Source organism: Schistocerca serialis, chromosome 3, assembly GCF_023864345.2.
Source record: "Schistocerca serialis cubense isolate TAMUIC-IGC-003099 chromosome 3, iqSchSeri2.2, whole genome shotgun sequence".
NCBI classification, from domain to species: domain Eukaryota; kingdom Metazoa; phylum Arthropoda; class Insecta; order Orthoptera; family Acrididae; genus Schistocerca; species Schistocerca serialis.
Window position 1 is genome coordinate 579,527,123 of NC_064640.1, and position 20,646 is coordinate 579,547,768.

The window sequence follows — 20,646 nt, forward strand, 5'->3', positions numbered from 1 at the left end:
GCTACGTCAGTAGGATTTTATTTTCTTTTTTGTTACCATATGCTGTGCTTTTCCCTTTTTTTAAGTACTTTTATTGCGCTTGTTTTCTTTAGTAGTTTGTCATTTTTTCTGATTTCCCCATTACCTTCATTGTGAAAACCTGTACTATTTAACTTTCACTGCCATTTTACAGATTATGAAAATGAGGTTTATAAACTATGGAAACAATGTGGCAGACAGTTGAATGTGTTCTGAGTGGGAACTTTGAGGTGTATCTGATCTGCGATAGTGTGTGTGTGTGTGTGTGTGTGTGTGTTTTATTTATTTAAATAATGTTTTTTTTTTTTAGTGTGTGTTTGGGGGGAGGGGGGGGGGGGAGGAGGAGGGTCTGATAGTTCTTTGTTCTGTTGCAGAGAGCTGTGTATTTATTATTTGTTTTCCTTTGACTGTGGGGTTTCTGTTTTTTCTTTTTTTTTCCCCCAATTATTAGTTTTTATGGGGGCTGTTGCTCCATTTGAGAATTTTTAAGTTGGTGTTGATGTCTGTTGGGCTGTGTTTTATGTCCCTGTTCACCAAATGGAGAATGATATCTGTCACTTCTTAATGCTCTTCTGTATTCCGTATATCTGGTATTAAAGTTTCAACTTGTCTGTCCTATAGAAATTGATTTGCAGTCCTGGCATGTCTGTTCATAAATAACAGATATGTTGTGTTTGTCTGGTTAGTATTGAGTTGTGTGTTCTGTAGGCGATTTGTACCCCCTTGCTTTTATTTTATTTATTTTTTATGTTGCCTATCCAGTGGGCTGCTCTGTTATTGTAAGTGACAGTGTACCATTTGCTTGTTGTTGGGGTGGATGTTTCCTGTTTATGTGTGTGTGTGTGTGTGTGTGTGTGTGTGTGTGTGTGTGTAAGCTGGTGATGAGCTGTTGTGTATTAGATATCCCTTCATTTCTGTTTTAATTTTGTAATTCAGTTTCTCTATAATGTTTGTATCATATCCATTCTCTACAGCTATTTGTTTGATTATCTGTAATTCATTTTTGTAGTTGTCTTCACTGAGTGGAGTTTTGTTCAGTTTGTGCAGCATATATTGGAAATGACTAGTTTGTGTGCAATTGGGTGATTAGAGTGATGGTGTGTTGGTGGTGGTGACTTTCCTGAATGTGAAGAATTGGTGTTGGTTGTTGGGTCTATGTATTGTAAGGTCAAGGAAATTTAACATTTTGTCATTTTCTGTTTCCATGGTGATTTTTTTTTTTTTTTTTTTAATTTTTGGGTGAACTGTGCTTGTGTATTGTAGAGTTGTTGGATGCGACTGGGTGTTTCATCTAAAAGGCATATGTTGTCATCTACGTAGTGATACCAATATATAACCCTGTATTGTTTGGGTCTTACTATTGTTTCAGATATTTTGGGAATATCTTTCTGTTGATCTAATTGTTGTTTGATGATGTTGATGGTTTCAGTGCTGGGGATATTCGTGTACATGGATGTGATGTCGAATGATGTGAGTATGGCTGTTGTGGGTATGTTGATGTCTTTGATATTTTGTACCGGCTCTTTGCTGTTGTGTATGCTTCTGTTGTTTGTGTATAAATTATGTCTCTGTAAGTATGTGTGTATTTCTCTGGCTAGGTGATATGTGGGTGCACTTCTGCAATTTCCAACTGTGCGTACCGGAATATCCTGCTTGTGGAGCTTTAGTAGGCTGTTCAGTGTGGGTGCCTTGGGGTTCTTATGTTTTAGCCATTTCACTTTCTGTTTTGTGAATATGTGTGAGATGTTTTTTAGACACATCTGTGTATTTTTCCGCTATCTTTGTGTTGGGTCACTGGTTAGCTTTATTATGTTGTCATCTAGAAATTTTAAGGTTTTATTTTGTATTCCTCCTGTTTTGTTACCATCATGGTGTTGTCCTTGTCTGATCTCGTGACGTGAACCCCGTTGTTTGTAAGCTTGTTCATTATTTTTCTGGGAGTTTTTTCTTCTTCACTTTTTGTTCCTGTCAGTATATTGTTTTTGTTTTCCTTTGTTATGCACCTGATTTCTTCTGCAACTAACTCTCTTGTTAGACCTGCATTGAAGTTTGAGTTATTGTTTCTTTCTTGTTGTTTTATTATGTATTCAGTTTTCGTGATAAGATTCTCCTCTGTCTTGTATGTAATGTGTGTGCTGATGATGTATTTAGGTCCTAGCAGATTTATTATGTGGTTAGTTAGTTGTATTTCAGTAAGGTTGACCATGTGTTTGTAGAAAGTGTGGTTTGTTTGCCTTCTGTTTTTTTTGTAATGATTTTATTTTGTTTCAAAAATGTGTTTAGTTTTTATTGTTGTTTCTCCATTTTATTTTTATTAGTGTTCCTGTGTTTTGTTTGACTGTATTCATGATGTTATTAACTATTTCACAGATTTTAACGTGTTTTTCTTGTTCCAGATGAATTTTGGATAGTTCTACAGTGAGTTGCTGCTTCTTTGTATTTAGACATCTAATTTCTTGTTTCAGCCAGCCAATTTTGGCTTTGTGTTTGGCATGTTGGTCTGCAGGAGACATACTGCTACATTGACATGTATACACTGAGGTGACAAAAGTTGTGGGTTACGTCTTAATATTGTGTCAGACTTACTTTTGACTGGTGTAGTGCAGCAACTTATGTGGCATGGACTCAATATGTTGTTGGAAGTCCCGTGCACATAAATATTGAGCCATGCTGCTTCTATAGCCATCCATAATTGTGAAAGTGTTGTCACTGCAGGAGTTTTTGCATGAACTGACCTCTTGATTAAGTCTCATAAATGTTCAGTGGGATTCATGTTGGGTAACCTGGGTGGCCAAATCATTCACTCGAATTGTCCAGAATGTCCTTCAAACTGATTGCGAACAGCTGTGTCCTGGTGACATGGCACATCATTGTTTGGGAACATGAAGTCCATGAATGGCTGCAAATGGTCTTTAGGTAGCCAAATTTAACCATTTCCAGTCAATGATCTTTTCAGTTGGACCAGAGGACTCAGTCCATTACATGTAATCACAGCCCGCACCACTATTGAGCCACCAGCAGCTTGCACAGTGCCCTGTTGACAACTTGGGTCCATGGCTTTGTGGGGTCTCTGTCACACTCGAACCCTACTGTCGGCTCTTACTAACTGAAATCAGGACTCATTTGACTAGGCCACAGTTTTCCAGTTGTCTACGGTCCAACCGATATGGTCTTGAGCCCAGAAGAGGCGCTGCAGGCGATTTCATGCTGTTAGCAAAGGCACACTTGCATTGGTCGTCTGCTGCTGTAGCCCATTAACACCAAATTTTGCCCCACTGACATAACGGATATGTTCGTCATATGTCCCACATTGATTTCTGTGGTTATTTCACGCAATGTTGCTTGTCCTTTAGCAGTGACAACTCTAGGCAAATGTCACTGCACTCAGTTGTTAAGTGAAGGCTGTCGGCCACTGCGTTGTCCGTGGTGAGTCGTAATGCCTGAAATTTGGTACTCTCAGCATGTTCTTAACACTGTTGATCTCGGAGTATTGAATTCCATACTGATTTCTGAAATGGAATGCCCCATGTGTCTAGCTCCAGCTACCATTCTGCATTTAAAGTCTCTCAATTCCCGTTGTGTGACTATAAACACATCAGAAATCTTTTCACATGAATCACCTGAATACAAGTGACAGCTCTGCCAGTGCATTACCCCCTTGTATACCTTGTGTACTCAGTACTACCGCCATATGTTCATGTGTATATCCCTATCCCATGACTTTGGTCACCTCAGAGTATCGTTAAAGGGACCTGGACGTTATATGCTGTAGTTTTTACTAGTATTTTGAAATTTAATAACCCAAAAACTTTAAAAGGTATTGGAATGAAACTTTAACCAAATAATTAGTATATTGTGACCTCTGTGTGAAAAAAAATTAAAAACTGTGGAATATACAGTGAAGTGAATATTGATTTTTTTCCTTGCTTAGAGAATTACATGTAATTTTTAGTTTAGGTACACTGAACTTCCACACTGTTCAAAATAAGAAGTCAAGACAAATGTCATTCCTTTAATTATTAACTTGTTGATACAGTAAAGCAGGAATGTTTGCCAATTCATTGTTTTGTTTATTTTAAAAAATGTTTTTTAGAAGTCAATTTTTTCTTCTAATAATTTAAGATCATATGACATGCTCCAGCTTGAAATATTTAATATAGTGTTGAATAATGTGATTGGGTTATTTTTCATGCAAAATTTTGTTTTTGTAGCTTTAATGTTGGGTGAGATAATGACACCAAAGTATACAAAAACGTTGATTATGGGAAATTGAAACTAAAGGTTTGCATTTTATTTTCTTCTCAACAATAACATGTCAAAACATTCCATTTCCACAGTCTTGTTGATTCTGAGTGTCATTTTCGTCTTCTTTAGTTTTCTTTCATTTCTTTGTTATTCTGGCCTCCTTTGTCCTGCTTTCTGCAGCTTTTTCAGCTTCGGTGACATGTTGCTTGTCCAGTTCACAGCAGTCTGCTTTTCACATTATCACCAGTTTTGATACCTAGTCTGCCCACGGTTTTTAATCTGAGTTTTACTCCAGCATTAAAACATATTATGGTGTCCACCACACCCATATTAACTTTAGTTCTACTAGTTTCTGGCATGGGGTGTACATGTGTGTGGTTTTGCCCATTAGATTCACACCTATTACATTTGCTTCATGAAGTGTTTCATTTTAGGTGGAGGCCATGTTGCAGATGCTCATCAGTGGATGTTCTGTGAAACGGTGTTCTCTAAATTGTTTTTCCCATCCCCCTGCCATTTTTGCTGTTTCTCCTGATGGCTACACCATGATACTCTGTGAGGTTTTCTATTTCTGATTTGGTGAGTCTGCCTTGCCCATCAGTTGCATTGTCATTTGAGAGTTTTATCCTCTTGTGCCCTTGCAGAGTTTTTTAAGTCTTGTCCCCATTGGCTTCTGCATATCCTATACATTACATTTTTTAAAAAAATTCAGTTTCACCATATGGTTTAGCAACCATGACACTATTAAAGTCTTCTAGAGTCAACATCACCAAGGTAGTGAGTGTATTGCACACCACGTCTTGCAATTGATGTACTAAAAATAGTGTGTGCTACCTTTCATTCAATACCACCATTGAAACCTTCAAAGCTCTTGTCACATTTGTGTTCATTTATGTTACTGGCACAACCTTGGCAGTATTTCGTGAGACATGCATAGTCCAGCACCTTCCCTATATCTTCAGGAATAACTGTGACAACTCCATTCAGCAATGTGTGGCCCATCTTTTGCCGGAAACCATCCAATATCAATAGACTGACAAATATGTACAGTTTCTTTCACTGCCCTTTGTATAGAGGCTTCACAGACTTCTGTTAGGGCATTATGCAAACCTTAATAATATCTCTTAAATTTGACTGGTGGCGGTGGGAGATTCCATCATAGCACAGAATATCTGGGCTGCTTTTCTTCCCTTCTCACCATAAAATTTACGACTGCAATTAAACTTCATAGCTTTTGGAATTTTAGAATGTAAAGTGGTTAAATGCACATTCACAACACATGCGAAGAACATAAGTCAACCCAAGTAATTTACTTGTGTCAACAGAAACATTGATTGCAATAAATCCCTGCTCATAATACAGTCTGTATGTTCTTCAAGGCTATTACACAAATGAGTTTTCTATGGAAGTAGTGGCACTATCATGAAATAACAAGGCATTGGAGGCAAGGTTTTGTGTTTGATGATAGTGTGACAGCTACGCAGTCATGAACTGTATCTGTTTTACCAAGGCATTTAAACACAAAAATGATGAGGTACTATACATAAAATATTTATTTTTAGAATGAGGAAGAATAACAGAATTATATTAAATAAAAAAAATTCCAGTTTTTGGCCCCTCATGCCGTCCAGGCCTCTTAAGCTTTAAATTACGTGAAAGACACATTCTGTTGAATGTTATGTTTAGAATAGTTTTTTGTAATTTTGCTGTGGTGTTTTCTAATTTGTTGTAGAGCTTGCCCGGAAATGCCTGGCAGAGCATTGAGCAAAACACAATTTTATCTTTTCTTATATTTTCCAGACATGTTTTGCAGAAGTTTCAGCATCGTCAGTGGGCTTTTATTTGCTTTCTATTAAACAACAGGAAATACGCTCTTTAAAACAGACAAAGCTTTGTATATGGACCTTGCTCATAGGCTTTGTTTCTTTCCCCCACAGTTTGTTATCTGCAACCATTTAGAGTTTAAAATAGAAAAGTTATTTACTTGAAAATTTTATGACTAGGGATGTTATGGTTAGGCCTAACATTAAGTAATTCAATCTGGAAGATTTTGTGTGTGTTTTTATTTATTTGTTTAATTTATTATTGTTGTTATTTGTGTGTGTGTGTGTGTGTGTGTGTGTGTGTGTGTGTGTGTGTGAGAGAGAGAGAGAGAGAGAGAGAGAGAGAGAGAGAGAGATAAAAAATGGCAGATACACCTCACAAAGATACAGACCTCCCGCTCAGAAAACATTCAACTGTACGACTGTCCACATCTTGTTTTCGTAGTTCGTAAACAATGACAGTGAAACTTACATAGTGCAGGTATTCATAGTGGAAATAAAGAGGAAACCTGAAAAAATGCAAACTGGAGCTGTGAAAGAAAACAACTGCAGTGATCAGAAAATAACCAGGAAAATCACAGCATAGGGTATCAAGAAAGAAACCAAAAGCCCACTAACAATGCTGAAACTTCAGCAAAACATGTCTGGGTTATAGAAGAAAAGATAAAATTGTGCTTTGCTGAGTGTGGACACCATCCAAAACAAATCTCTTTCCAGATGTAATTTGTGAACATGTTTACAGTTCAGTACACTTAGAATATAAGCAGGGATGCTTTATTTTATGTGAGGAATGTAACTTAATTGTAACTAGCTTAAAAAAAAAATGCAAATTGTGTGTGGAGCATTGAATGTATAGCTTACATACACCGATGACCCAAACATTGTGATCACTGCGCACCGCTACTGAATGCCGCATGGTGGCATTGCAGACGTGTGAATGAGGTAGGGAAAGTGTAGAAGCAAAGTAGAGTCAAATGGGGTAACCTTGTAGCAACAATACATGCTGCAATTGGTAAAATCTGCTAACATAAGCGTCTTTGACAAAAAGCAGATTGTAACGGCCTGGTGCCTGGGAATGAGCATTTCAGAAACGGTCCTTTCCTACTGTCGTGAACGTCTGTGAAAAGTGGTTTGAGGACAGTGAAACCATGAGTTCGCGACAAGGTGTTGGACGTCCACACCTCGTCCAAGAATGTGAAGGTCAGAGGCATGTCTGCTCTGTAAAGCAAGATGATAGGTGACAAACAGATCTGACAACCGTGTACATGGCTGATGTAAGTTGTGGAACACACCATTCATTACAAATTTTTGAACGTTGGTCTCCATGACAGATGAGCCCTGTGTGTTCCCATGTTGACCCAATGATGTCATCATCTGTGATTGCAGTGGACATTGGATCATCAACATTGGATTGTGGACCAGTAGAAACATGGTGCCTGGTCAGATGATTTGTGTTTCATGTTACATTAGGTCAGTGGCAGTGTCAAGATACGCCATGCTGTCAACCAGTTGGATGGCTACTCAAAATGTGCACCAACCATGGACGCTGGCTGTTGAGTACAGATTCTACTATGGGAGACATTCACATGGACTTCCATGGGACCTGTGGTAGTAATCAAATTACGTACACGAACATTATTGCAGAGCATCTGCATCCCTTCATGCTTGATGTCTTCCCCAATTGCGACAGTATCTTTCAGCAGCACGATTTTCTGTTTCAAAAGAACACAATCATGCTGCAGTGGTTTGGAGAATGTGATAGTGAACTCACATTGATGTCTTGGATGTGACGTTTGCTTGATCTGAACCTGACTGAACACACAGGGGAAACTATCAGGCATCAACAATGTGCTCACAAACCACTGGTCTGTAATTTACAAGAATTGATTGACCTGCATGTGGACATCTGGTGCCTCATACCTCCAGAAACCAACCAAGGACTTCTTGAATTAATGTGAAGTTGAATCCTTGTTGTATTGCAGTCTGAAGTTGGACCAACACATTATTGAGCAGGTGGTCATCATGTTTCATCTCATCAGTGAATGACTAAGTGAGGTGACATGGTTATGAGGTCCAATTATTACATATCTAATGAATGTAAACAGATGCTGATCTATAACTGATGCCCTGAAAGTGTTGTAAATGTATTCTTCAGTTCTGGGGGTTTATGTATGTGTATATATGTATATATATTTATTGAGTTTTTTAGCAGTGTTCTGCTGATATGTCACTTTTTATTTGTTACAGAACTTCTATCTTATTGATCCATACCTGGTAGGATTTATTGTTACCATTTTGGGTCGACGCCTTGTATATTGTGCCTTAACTCATTTTGTGATAACTTGGTGCCCAGCACAGCTGTGGCCCTTAGTGCAACAGCTTCTCAGGTGAGTTCATCTCTGTACACATATTCATCAAAAAGCATTACGAGGTGAGGTGGCCTAGTTGGGGAAGAAACTGATGTGTAATTGGGAGGACTTTGAATTTCAGTGCAGGAAACTTTGATTATTTTCCTTCTTTTCTTCTAAATAATTCTAGCCATGTGTTGATGTGATTTCTTTGTACTGATTCATTACCTAATGTTTATCCAGTCTGCACAAGTATGTGATCTCTGATGACTTTACTGTCTGCGAGATGTTTAGTTTCAATAAAATTTAAGAGAATTTTACATAAGGTGCATGTGTTTGAGCAGCAGTCAATCCTAAGTAGTATGTGATGTTAATGCAGTAACTTCATTCAAGCAACTGAAAATGTTAATAACCTTACATAATGCACTAATTCACAAAAACAGACGACAGTCCAGAGCCCATGTTGATTGACTTAATACTGGGAGTAAAGTGCATGTCTTGTTATGGTCATTATCAGGGGCAGCTAGTGGTTTCCATACTGGATAAGTCCGCAACATTTACTGTTCAGCAAATTTTAAGTGCGGGGAGGGGGAACAAAATCACACTCCAGCCAAACGTTTACATACTGTATCTTGTTTCCATTTCATAATCAACTACTGAATAACATCAAAACGTAACTCCAAGATAAAATCCATAGGTAGCTTATTTATCCCCAAATATCACATTTCCCAACAGTTTACCGCAACAGGTTGTCTAAAAGACATATTTAGGAGAGATCTTTAATGCGGTATATGTTGACTTCACTATGCGTTTAATGTTTTTACTGTTTTCATTTTTAAACTTCAGATGTTTAATGTTTTGAGTGCTCAAACCATGGCATTTGTGAGTTTGTGTGACAAAACATTAATGTTTCTGTGACATCATAGGTCTTGTACTGTCATAAGTTGACATGAGCAACTCGAACAACCATTATGTTAATTTTTACATACCGTATTCATCGTATTTATACTCGTGTATTACAAAAATATGAATTTTAAGTGGATATAGTGCATTAAAGATGTATGCAAAAGATGTTGCTTTTAGTATGGTTTCTTGTGTTAAAGTGTCAGAAAATGTGACGCTTTAGCGCAACAAACTGTACTATAAACAACGCATTTTGGAAAATGTGACGTCAGTAGCTAAAAATGTCACTACCCTAAACTAAATTGATAGTCACAACAAAATAATTGCTTCTTATCACCTGTTGATCCACTTTTGCTTATATAATTAATTTATTTATAGATGAAATCAATTTGGAGTCCCTTCAGCGGTGCAAAACGATCTATGACCATTTCATTGAAACTTGGCTGATTTGGTAGTTCATTTTTGAGAGATCACATCACAAGCGGACAAAGTCTGTCCTCATTCACAGTATTATGCCTGTGTGTTTTCAATCACTTTGATGTAGGGAAGAAGCCTTCTGCCCAGCCTATTGTCCAAAGGAAGGTTACTGTTATCTACAGAAGTTTCACTTTCAGGGAAGTAAGTTCAACAAGGTCAAAGCATCTGCCACATTCATAAAATCATTTCGGCTGTATAACACGTGCAGTTCCTGACCTAAGTGTGAAGACTGTAATTTAAACAAATTAACAGCTACTTTCAGTGCTTTTTCAGGGAAAACAGTTTTATGTTTAAAAAATAGAGTTGTGCAGTTGACAAGTGATCGTTAAAACTGAACTTGAACACTGATCTGCGTAATGATCCAGTTGCAGACATCTTGTACACATGCCATTTTTGATTCAGCGAAATGTTCCTGTTTTGCAGTTGGTTCTTCCTGTTCCCAGTGACTGGGACAGAAGCTGCAAAGTGAGATACATATTAAACATCTTTACTGCATCAATATTCCTTTGTTGTACTTGATTGAACAGAATGTTACAATGAGACATGGCTTCATATATCCAGAATAGAAAATCTTCATCTTGCAGGAAACTGTTCTGTCTCATAGCCTTGTTTATTGTTCTATAATCATTAGTGTTATCATTAGTAGTTTTTTCCATGCACTCAACAATTTCCTTTTGGCATTTGTGTATTGTGGTTACTCCCCATGCTTTGAAATTCCATCTGATTGACTGAGGAAAGTTAGGAATATGTTTCTTGACTATAACTTAGAAGTTCCTTCTAAGTCACTGGAGAAGACCTGCACTTGTTTATTACTTGTCACACAAGGCTCAACAATAAAATTTAACTGATGTCTATAACACTGGATGAAGTGAGCATTTTCATACACCTCCTTAATTGTGATCTGAACTCCATTTTTTGCAGTCACCCATAACAGGAGCACCATTGTAACACTGAGCCATCTATTTCTCAGATGTTTCATTTATGTTCATTTGCTCTAGATCACTGAGAACAGCTGCAGTTACATCGTATGCATTGTGATTCTTTGGTCATACAAGGGAAATAAATCTTTTTATTTATTTTCCATGGCTTGCCAAATTTGCACAGTCAGTGGTTTCGTCAACTTCGATAACAAGGAAATCTGTCTTCGACAGTGCCACCTTGATGAAATTGATTCCAGCTGTTTATTTTAAATTGTTTTGGATAGGCCTAAGACAACCAGTCTTCTTCTTTTTTTTGGGGGGGGGGGGGGGGGGGGAAGGGGGGGGTGCTGCTTCAAGATGCCGTCCTGTTCTGACATCAGAATAACTAGACTTTTAAACATTCCTGTGTGCTTGGAATTTTTAGTTACGTCATTGTCCCTTGAAGCAACCTCGAATTTGCCACAAAATTTAATGCAGACTGTCAGTTTACTAATGATACACCAGTTTCTTGACACATTTTCATTGTATGTCTTTGTATTAAATACTGTCTAGTTGGCACATCATGTCCCCTTTTCCTAGCATTTAAAATTCAGTAAAACCATTTAAATGTTTTTCACTGAAATTGTGTTTTTTCACCTTTGTGTGAAATTTTTTTAAGTCTGTGGTACCATTCTCAGTCCAGGACTATAACTACTCTGTATCACAAGACAGGTGAAACAGAACGATGTGTTTTTCACTTCACTACAATGCAATCACTGAGCTGCATTGTACATTGCTCTGTTAAAATTGCGTGTATATTTTTGCTTGGATTTGACACTGTTTTATCCTTGATTGATGTTTAGATCGTGTCTGGGCGCACCACATTCCTTCGCTTTCATCCTAACTGCATGTTCCAAATTTTTACCTGATAAAATGCATACTGAATTCATGTTGTGCTGTTTCTGACCTTGTGGTATACTGCAGTTAATTGTAAGAAAGTAAACTGACTAAATTCGGGCACAATACTCTCCAGAAAAGAATGTGCTGATGGCTCGCATTACCAGCAAACACAATCAGAAGCAAGGAAATTAATTGTTTGTGAAAACTGTCGCTAGATGGTGAGACCAGTACACTTTGACAAGACATCTGCAAACTTCTTTTAACAGTGGATAAAATAGCCAGTGGCAGAAACAAAAAACTTTCAAAACAGTAATGCTAAATGTTGATTAAAGATGCCTTAAAGTATAATACAGATATGCAGAGACAGGGATTCAGTAGCAAAGTTTCAGCAACTCTGTTTACACTTTTTGATGTAAGCAGTGGAACGTGAAAATTGTGTGGAGGTTGGTAAGACATCCTTAGGCTGGAAGTCCAGAGCCTTCAGGACAGCTGTAAGAACTGTTCTCAATAGAAGTCATGCCCCCCAAACCTGTGGTACATAGAGCTAAGCAGCGTTTAGAGGCATGGCCTTAAGACTAGCTACTACAAAAACATTACTTACTATGATGTAAAAACAGTCCCAAAAAGGTTGAACAGCATCATTTAAATCCATATGGGAAATATGTGAAATGCATACTGATAATTTGTGTAATACATTGCTGAGAAATTTATTGAAACATATGTTTTGGGGTAGCACCACATGGGAACCTTTAATTATGAGCCACATCTGGTCACTAAGTTTAAAGGAACGTACTGTGTGTGTGAGTAAATTGAACTGTTATTGATATGATGATTAAAACTCTTTGGTGGGATGTAAATAATAGTCTGCCCATCTGTGGATGGCGCATCTGCAGTGACAAGTAATCCCTTGTCCAGTATGATGAAGATCTTAACAAGGCCTACACAAACAGGCATAACTCCCGAAACCTAGTTTGCAAACAGGTTTTCCTTGCTGTATCCACACAAGCCCATAATCCTCTGAGCACACCCAGGAACCAGCTGCAAAGCATCACTCCTCTCATCACCCAGCAGCATCCCAGATTGAACAGTTTAACCATATACTTCACTATATCTTTGACTGCTTACTGTCATACCCAGAAGTGAGGAACACACAGCCGACCACGGTGGTCTCACGGTTCTAGGCGCTCAGTCCGGAACCGCGCGACTGCTACGGTCGCAGGTTCGAATCCTGCCTCGGGCATGGATGTGTGTGATGTCCTTAGGTTAGTTAGGTTTAAGTAGTTCTAAGTTCTAGGGGACTGATGGCCACAGATGTTAAGTCCCATAGTGCTCAGAGCCATTTGAACCATTTGAGGAACACAAAGCCCACAAACTTCACCCCTGCCAAAGTCATATTCTGCCATAAACCCAGTCAACACAATACCCTAGTACACCATTATGACGCATCTATTCTCAACCCCTTGCCGCACGAGTCATACTCATGGGCGACCCACGTATAAGACCTGTCCAATACACACACCCAGCATGTCCTACTCCAATGCTGTACAAATTTATCATATCCTGTTTGAAGTGGGGCCATGTGTAAAAGCAGTCATATTGTCATGTCGTAACCGCACTCATCAAAATCTGAAAGCAGGGTTGTTGTTGAAGCACAACACCTAGCACTGAAGGTATGTTTACTATGATCACCAACGTACTGCCAAAACACCTGCACATAGTGCTGCTTTTTATACAAACATTGAATATTCAAGATATACGAACTTTATAAGCATAAGATATTTTGAGAAACTTCCAGAAATGATAAATACTAAATAACGAATAATTGATGGTGGACAAGTTTGAACTAGAGATCTGCAGCGTACCATCCATTGATGTTAACCACTGTTCTGCACAGCATGCAGAACAGGTTGCTGGATTACTCCCTCTTCTAGAGAAACAGCAACCTATTGTTTCAGAAGTTCTCATTACGGCTAGCTACAGCATGTTGGATCTAGATCTTGTCAATGGCCCTCTGTATGGCACCACTGGTGGATCCCTCACCTTTTTTGGATTTTTAAATTCTGGTCCTCATTTCGGATTTGATGTCCACTTTCCAAATATTACAGAAGTGCGGGCAGTTTGGGGAAGGATGCCTTACTGTGGTACATTAACTCTTCACTGTGTGCTGTTATATTCTGCACCTACCAATCTGCACCTACCAATCAAGTTGATCTACCTCTCCATCCGAAATCCAACACGGTAGCCAGTCCATTGTTGTGGGTTTGTCATGTACCCTATTGGTGGTAGCCCCCCTGACAACACAGGGATTGCACTGCTGATGCCTGAACTGCAACCTACCCATGTCAGCCAAGGAGTAGGTGCCTATCAACTTCGGGGTACAGGGACTCTGTACAACGGCTGCTGTGCCAGGTGGCCTTTGCCTTGGCAGGGTGGCACCCACCAGGAGAGGCTCTGTTTGGACTGAGTGGCATCGTGGTGGATGATCCACAATGAAGCAGATCAAATTTAATGGTGGCCGTGCCAACACAGCCACGTTAACAGCTAGAAACAGTGACTTTTTTAAGTTTACAGTCCTATGACATTTCCGGCTCCAACCATGCATTAAGACAAGGGAAATGGAAATGGACAGTTTGCCGATTTCTTTTTTTGTTCCCAAATTGATGGCAGAACTTTCACTACAACAAAGCCAATGTTTTTAGGTGAGAATATTAAAGATCAATTTGGGGAGCTTGCAGCAATAGAAAAGGTGAGAAATGGATCTTTGCGTGATCAAAATGTCACACACCAATGAATCATGGGCACTTCAGGCCTGTTTAAAGATACAAGATGTACCAGTCACTATTTCTCCTCATAACAAGCTCAATAGAATTCAAGGTGTTATCTTCCATCAGGACCTAATGCTACCAACTGTTGAAGAGCTGCATAATAATCTGGCATGGTGTGGAGTCCATTTTGTTTGTCTCATCCAGAAGGGATGGACACTGGAGCTTTTATCCTGGTTTTCGACAGCAACATTTTGCATGAGAAGGTTAAGGTCATGGTTTATAGGTGTGATGTCAGGGCTTATCTTCTGCCTCTGATGAGATCCTTTAGGTGCCAGACGTTCAGAAACATGTCCTCCCACTGTTCTAATGAGGCTATCTGTCTGGCATGTGGCTGGGCATCCCATGAGGGCAGCCCTTGTGACCAACCTCCTCAATGTGTCAACTGTCACAAACTGCACCCTCCTTGTTCATCGCAGTCTCAGTGGTTAAGAAGGTGAAGAAAATTCAAGAGTATAAAACACTTGATCACCTATTGTATCAAGCTGCAAAGAAAAAGTTTAAAAGACTTCACCAACTGATAGGCCTCAAATTTTGTGACTATTGTCTCACAGTCCATACCTCACACAATGACAAGGTCATGAACGACACCTCCTGGCCCTGGTCATATTCCAGGGCCTGCCTCACAGTTGAAGGAGGGAATGTCAGTTCCCATGCCCGCTACACCTGTAGCACTGGTGGTTTCCACACCATCGGAGCTGCCAGTGATGCCTAGTCATCTCTGGCATCAATCAGGGACGAGGACACCTGTCAAGGTGCCCCCCTCACAAGGCAAGGACCAGCAGTAACAGGCTGTGGGCTGAAGAAAAGTACAATCCTCTTTGCTCCCAGAAGATGAACTGGAGAAAGCTTCACAGAAATTGAAGTTTCACAAGGACGAGAAGGATGAGCAGAAAGATAAACTACTTCCTGAGACTTTGGATGTTCCGCTACCCATCCCTGATGAGGTTGAGCCTATGCACCTTGACAGTGTATCAAACAATCAGGTGGACTGTGACCTGATAGCGAAATAGTCAAACCCATATTTTCCATTTGGCACTTTGTCAAGGCCTGACTCCAATGCTCCTTCAGTGGAACTGTAACGGCTACTATCTCCACGTGACTGAACTCCGTTCTTTACTGGCCACTTATTCCTTAGTTGGCATAGCACTTCAGAAAACACAGTTTACGGTAATACATCTTGCTGCTCTGAAATACTACAAACCCTACTATACAAATGCATTAATGTTGAGAGGGCATCCAGTGGGGGTTGTACCCTCATATGCTCTGATATAGCCACAGCCATCAGGGAATGCCTCAGTGCACTCCGACGTCATAAGTGCCAGACCTCTGTGGAAAATTTAATAGCATTCGAGAGACTCCAGGTGAAGGGCAGAAAGGAAAGCAGGAGTGTTGGGAGAAATATGTGTCATCCATGCAATCCCACATCCCATGATCCCAAGTGTGGACTAAACTCCATTGCATTTGCAGCCATCCACCACCCACAGTGGTTCCTGGCAACCATGTCAATGGTAACATCTGCACTGATCCTATGGTACTTGCCAAATGTTTTGTGGCACACTTCACTGAAGTGTCCACGTGCAGTAATTACCATCTTCATTTCCTGGCCCAGAAAAACCTCACCGAGTGCCACCTGCTATCCTTCCATGCACAGAGCTCTCTCTCATAGAATGCCCCTTTTAGCAAATGGGAACTTTGCAGCACTTTGGCAGTGTGTGGAGATATGGCCCCTAGACCTGACAAAATACATAACCAAATGCTGAAACATTTTTGTGCTGACAGCACGAAAGATATCCTTGGGCTCTTTGATCGTATTTGGCAAGAAGGAGAATTTTTCCTCTCCGTGATGGGAAGGTATTATTAATCCTGCCCTGAAACTTGGAAAGGACTCACATATTTTAAGTAACTGCCACCCAATCTCTCTTATGAGTGGTTTGTGTAAGCTATTTGAATGAATAGTCAATCACCATCTTTGTTGGTGCCTTGAAGCTGGAGGGCATATATCATAATTGCAAAATGGCTTTCGGGCTTTCCGGTCCACCACAGATCATCTGGTTCATCTGGAATCTGCAGTGCAAAATGCTTTTGCGAATCAACATCATCTGATTGCTGTGTCCTTTGACTTACCGAAGGCATACGATGCCACCAGGCGACGTCAGATCCTATCTACACTGCATGAGAGGGATTTCTGGGGTATTTTACCCATTCCTATCCAGAATTTCCTAGCTCTTCAACTTTCTTGGGTCTGGGCAGGTTCGACTCTTGGCAACCAATATGTACAGGAAACTGGAGTTCCTCAGGGATTGGTTCTGATTATAATGCTGTTCGCTATCGCTATCAGGGCTATTGTAAATGCAGTAGACTCCATAGTCTCTCCTTCTCTGTATGTGGACGATCTTTGCCTGTGCTATACCTCTGCATCACTGTACACTGCTTAGTGCCAACTTCATGGGACTGTCTGGAGAGTACATGACTGGGCCCTGAGTTACGGCTCTCAATTTTTGCCTGCAAAATCATGAGTTGTGCATTTTTTCTGACTCCGGACTGTGTACCCACACCCAGAAATTTATGTTTTTGACCAGCTACTTGAAGTCGTGGAAACTTTTCCAGTCTTAGGTATTTTATTTGACAACAAGGTAACTCGGCTTCCACATGTCTGCCAGCTCAAGGCAGCTTGCATAAAGAAGCTAAATGCTCTGTTTTGTTAGTAACTCCTTGTGGGTTGTAAACCACATAGTTCTGAGATTTTATGAAGCACTGATTTGATCCTGCCAATGGGTTGGCAGCACTGTCTGTACTGAGCGTGCTGTATCCTATTCAGACCCTGTTCACCACACTGACATGCAGTTGGCGATGGGGGGCCTTACGTACGAGACCTGTTGACAGCCTCCTGGTGGAAGCTGGTGCCCTACCACTGTAGGTTAAACGACAGCAGTTTCTGGATAATTATGAGTCACAATCTGTCAGATGCCTACTCACCCATGTCACTCAACTCTGTTCCATAATCAGCAGTTCAGACTCTTGGTGCATCAGACTCTTGGTGCATTGCCCAAAACTGGGTAGACGAACAGGAATCCACTTTGATACTGTACTGAAGGATCTCCAACAGCCTCCTTTAGTTTGTGTTCCTAGGGCTTCCTCTTGACACCCCCCTGCGGTCTGTACCCTGCCCTGTGATATGGATGGACCTCTTTTGTGGCCTCAAGAAAAACACTGATCCTACCCTTTTGCAACACCTGTTTCGTTCGATCCTCCACAATTATTCTAATTCGGTATGCATCTACATGGATGGCTCGAAAGTCAGTGACAGGGTTGGTTTCGTATTTGCAAATGCAAGGGGACATGAGAGGCTTTCTCTGCCTAGTGCCTGCAGTGTATACACTGCAGAGTTGGTTGCCGCATCTCAGGTTGTGTGGTTCGTCAAATCCCTGGCCACGAAGAACTTTCTAACGTGTAGCGATTCCCTGAGTTGCTTAAAAGGCACATCCCTGTGTTATCCCAAAAGTCTTTTGGTCTCTAATATCCAGAACCTACTGGTTGACCGCTACAGCTCTGGAAAGTCAGTGACACTGAGCTACATAGGCATTCCAGGAAATGAACTTGCAAAACCATCTAGCCAAAGACACAACTGCAGGGGACCATCTTGATGTTGGAATACGAGGCACAGACGTAAGATTACAACTGCGACGCAATGTTTTGAGACTCTGGGAAATGGAATGGCAGGCTACAACAAGTTAAGAGCGATTAAGGGGTCCTCTAAGGTGTGGCCTACATCTTTCCAGGCCTCTCAGAAAGATGACATTGAATTGTGCCGACTATGCATGGGCCACATGAGACTCACCCATGAGTTCCTTCTGCATTGGGAGATTTCTCATTACTGCAGCTGTGGTAGTTTACTGATGATAGCACATGTCTTCATTGAGCGTGCATGCCTGGCCAATCTGTGGCATGCTCTCAGCTTGCCCACCTCACTGCCTTGGGTGCTTGCAGATGACGAGACAGCTTCTACCAAAGTGTTGAATTTCCTGAGAGAGAGCAAGCTTTCACTAAACTATAATACTCGCCCACTTTCAGTGTTAGGGGTAGTAGTCAGTATGAGAGCCTCCCCCTGCAGTGGGTACCCCCCCCCCCCCCCCACATGTTACCACAGGTTACTCATCTCCCCCCCCCCCCCCCCACCTTTTTGTGCCTTTGGACCCTCTTGTGCAAAGTGCTGCCTGGGTTATCTCTATTTTCTTTTACCTGTCATGTTACAACTACTGTCATGCCCTTTTTCGAACTCTTTGACTTGCTTATATAGTTGCAGCAGCTAAGTCCCCACTTTTTCACCCTTTTACCTTTTTCTCTCATGAAATGGAGGGACTAGTGACCCAGTAGTTTAGTCCCTTTAAAAGCATAATAATAATCATCATCGTCATCAGGAATAACATCGGAAAGTGATGTGAAATGGAATGAGCATGTTAGGATTGTGGGAAAGGTGAATGGTCGACTTCGGTTTATTGGGAGGATTTTAGGAAAGTATGGTTCATCTGTGAAGGAGACTGCATGTGGGATCCTAGTGCGACCCATTGTTGAGTACTGTTTGAGTGGTTGGTATCTGCACCAGGTTGGATTAAAGGAAGACATCGAGCAGTTCAGTGGTGTGCTGCTAGATTTGTTACCAGTAGTGCTCAAACAACACGCAAGTATTACGGAGATGTCTCGAGAATTCAAATGGGTTTCACTGGAGGCAAAGGGACATTAATTTCGAGGAGCACTGCTGAGAAAATTTGGAGAACCGGCATTTTAGGCTGACTGCAGAATGATTCCATCGCCGCCAGTGTACATTTTACGTAAGGACCATGAAGATAAGATTAGACAGATAAAGGCTGATATGGAGGCATATAGATAGTTGTTTTTCTCTCGTCCTGTGTGCAAGTGGAACAGGAAAGGAAATGACTAGTAGTGGCACAGGGTACCCTCCGCCAACCACCATACAGTGTCTTACGGAATATGTATGTAGATTGAGATGGAAAAGAGTTACCAGGGAAGGTTGATTGCAAACATTGATGGCTGACTACTGTTTTGTGCCAATGAGAGATGGCACTGGTGAAGGGAGACAATCAAGGAAGAGAAGTTTCGCTTAATGCCAGAAAGAACGTGATGCAGTGAAATCAGCAAAGGGAAATTAAATTCTCTTACATGTGTTTTTGTAATAATAATTAACATTTTTAAATGAACATATGCTATTGTCTACTCAAATGCAGTATTTAGTGATTCTGTAAAAGATTACAAAATAAATCATTTATTTTTAATACAATTAAAAAAATTCCTGTTACAAAAAACTGTAATTCCAGCTAAAACTTTAGACTTGATTTGTACAAAAATCGATGTGATAAAGAAACATCAAAATCAGATTTGAAATTGGAATGAAAAATATTTAAATATCACCTTACAGCCATAAAACATCATTCCAAAAGTTTTAAGATGCAGCATAGTGTGATCAGATGATCCAAAACCTGAATGTTACTCAAAGACTCCATCTACTTGTAGTTTAAAACCTTATACCCAAAAATAAAAACAAATCTCTCAGAAGAAACGTAGACAGTCTATAGGACTAGTGTGGAGGGCACTGGTAGCCAGTCAAATGCCACAGTGATGGACTGTGTCTAACAGTTCCAGTGCTGAAGGTGCCACAGCATTTGGCTAGGTGTTCTCTCTTCACAATTGAGAGATAGTATCATCGTCCCAATCCTACCACACAAATATCCCACATCCATTGACAGCTACCGATTATGTAGCCTCAGCAACGTCATCTGCAAACTGTTTGGAAGAATGGTTGTCCACAGATTATGCTGGGTTCTCGAATCTCTGCACCTTTTGTTTCCCTTATCAGTGTGATTTCCAGGAAGGGTGACCGATAACTGACCATATGACCAGGTTGGAAATGGCAGTCCACAAGGCTTCAACACAAACACCTCATCAGTCTTTTTTTGACCTATGTAAGGCACGTGATATTCCTTGACAACATTACATTTTACTTACCCTCTATGACCAGAGATTTTGAGCCTCTCTACCAGTTTTTGTTTGTCAGTTTTTATGCCACGGGGTACTCCAGGTTAGGGCTGGTCCTCCACTCAGCTCTCAATGGGTCCATGAGAATGGCATCCCACAGGACTTTGTGCTTGTCACACTCTTCCTCATCACCATCAATGGGCTCATGACCTCAGTT

The 20,646-nt window shown here is 40.5% G+C and overlaps 1 protein-coding gene across 3 annotated transcripts in view; it reads left to right on the forward strand.

The window, feature by feature from the left end:
- Window positions 1–20,646, forward strand: part of LOC126470472 (transmembrane protein 39A) — a 179,063-nt gene that overhangs the window by 79,610 nt on the left and 78,807 nt on the right. For all 3 annotated transcript variants that reach the window (XM_050098334.1, XM_050098335.1, XM_050098336.1), the window contains exon 6: window positions 8,334–8,473. In XM_050098334.1, the coding sequence (XP_049954291.1) occupies window positions 8,334–8,473 (140 nt within the window). The remainder of the gene's footprint in view (window positions 1–8,333; window positions 8,474–20,646) is intronic.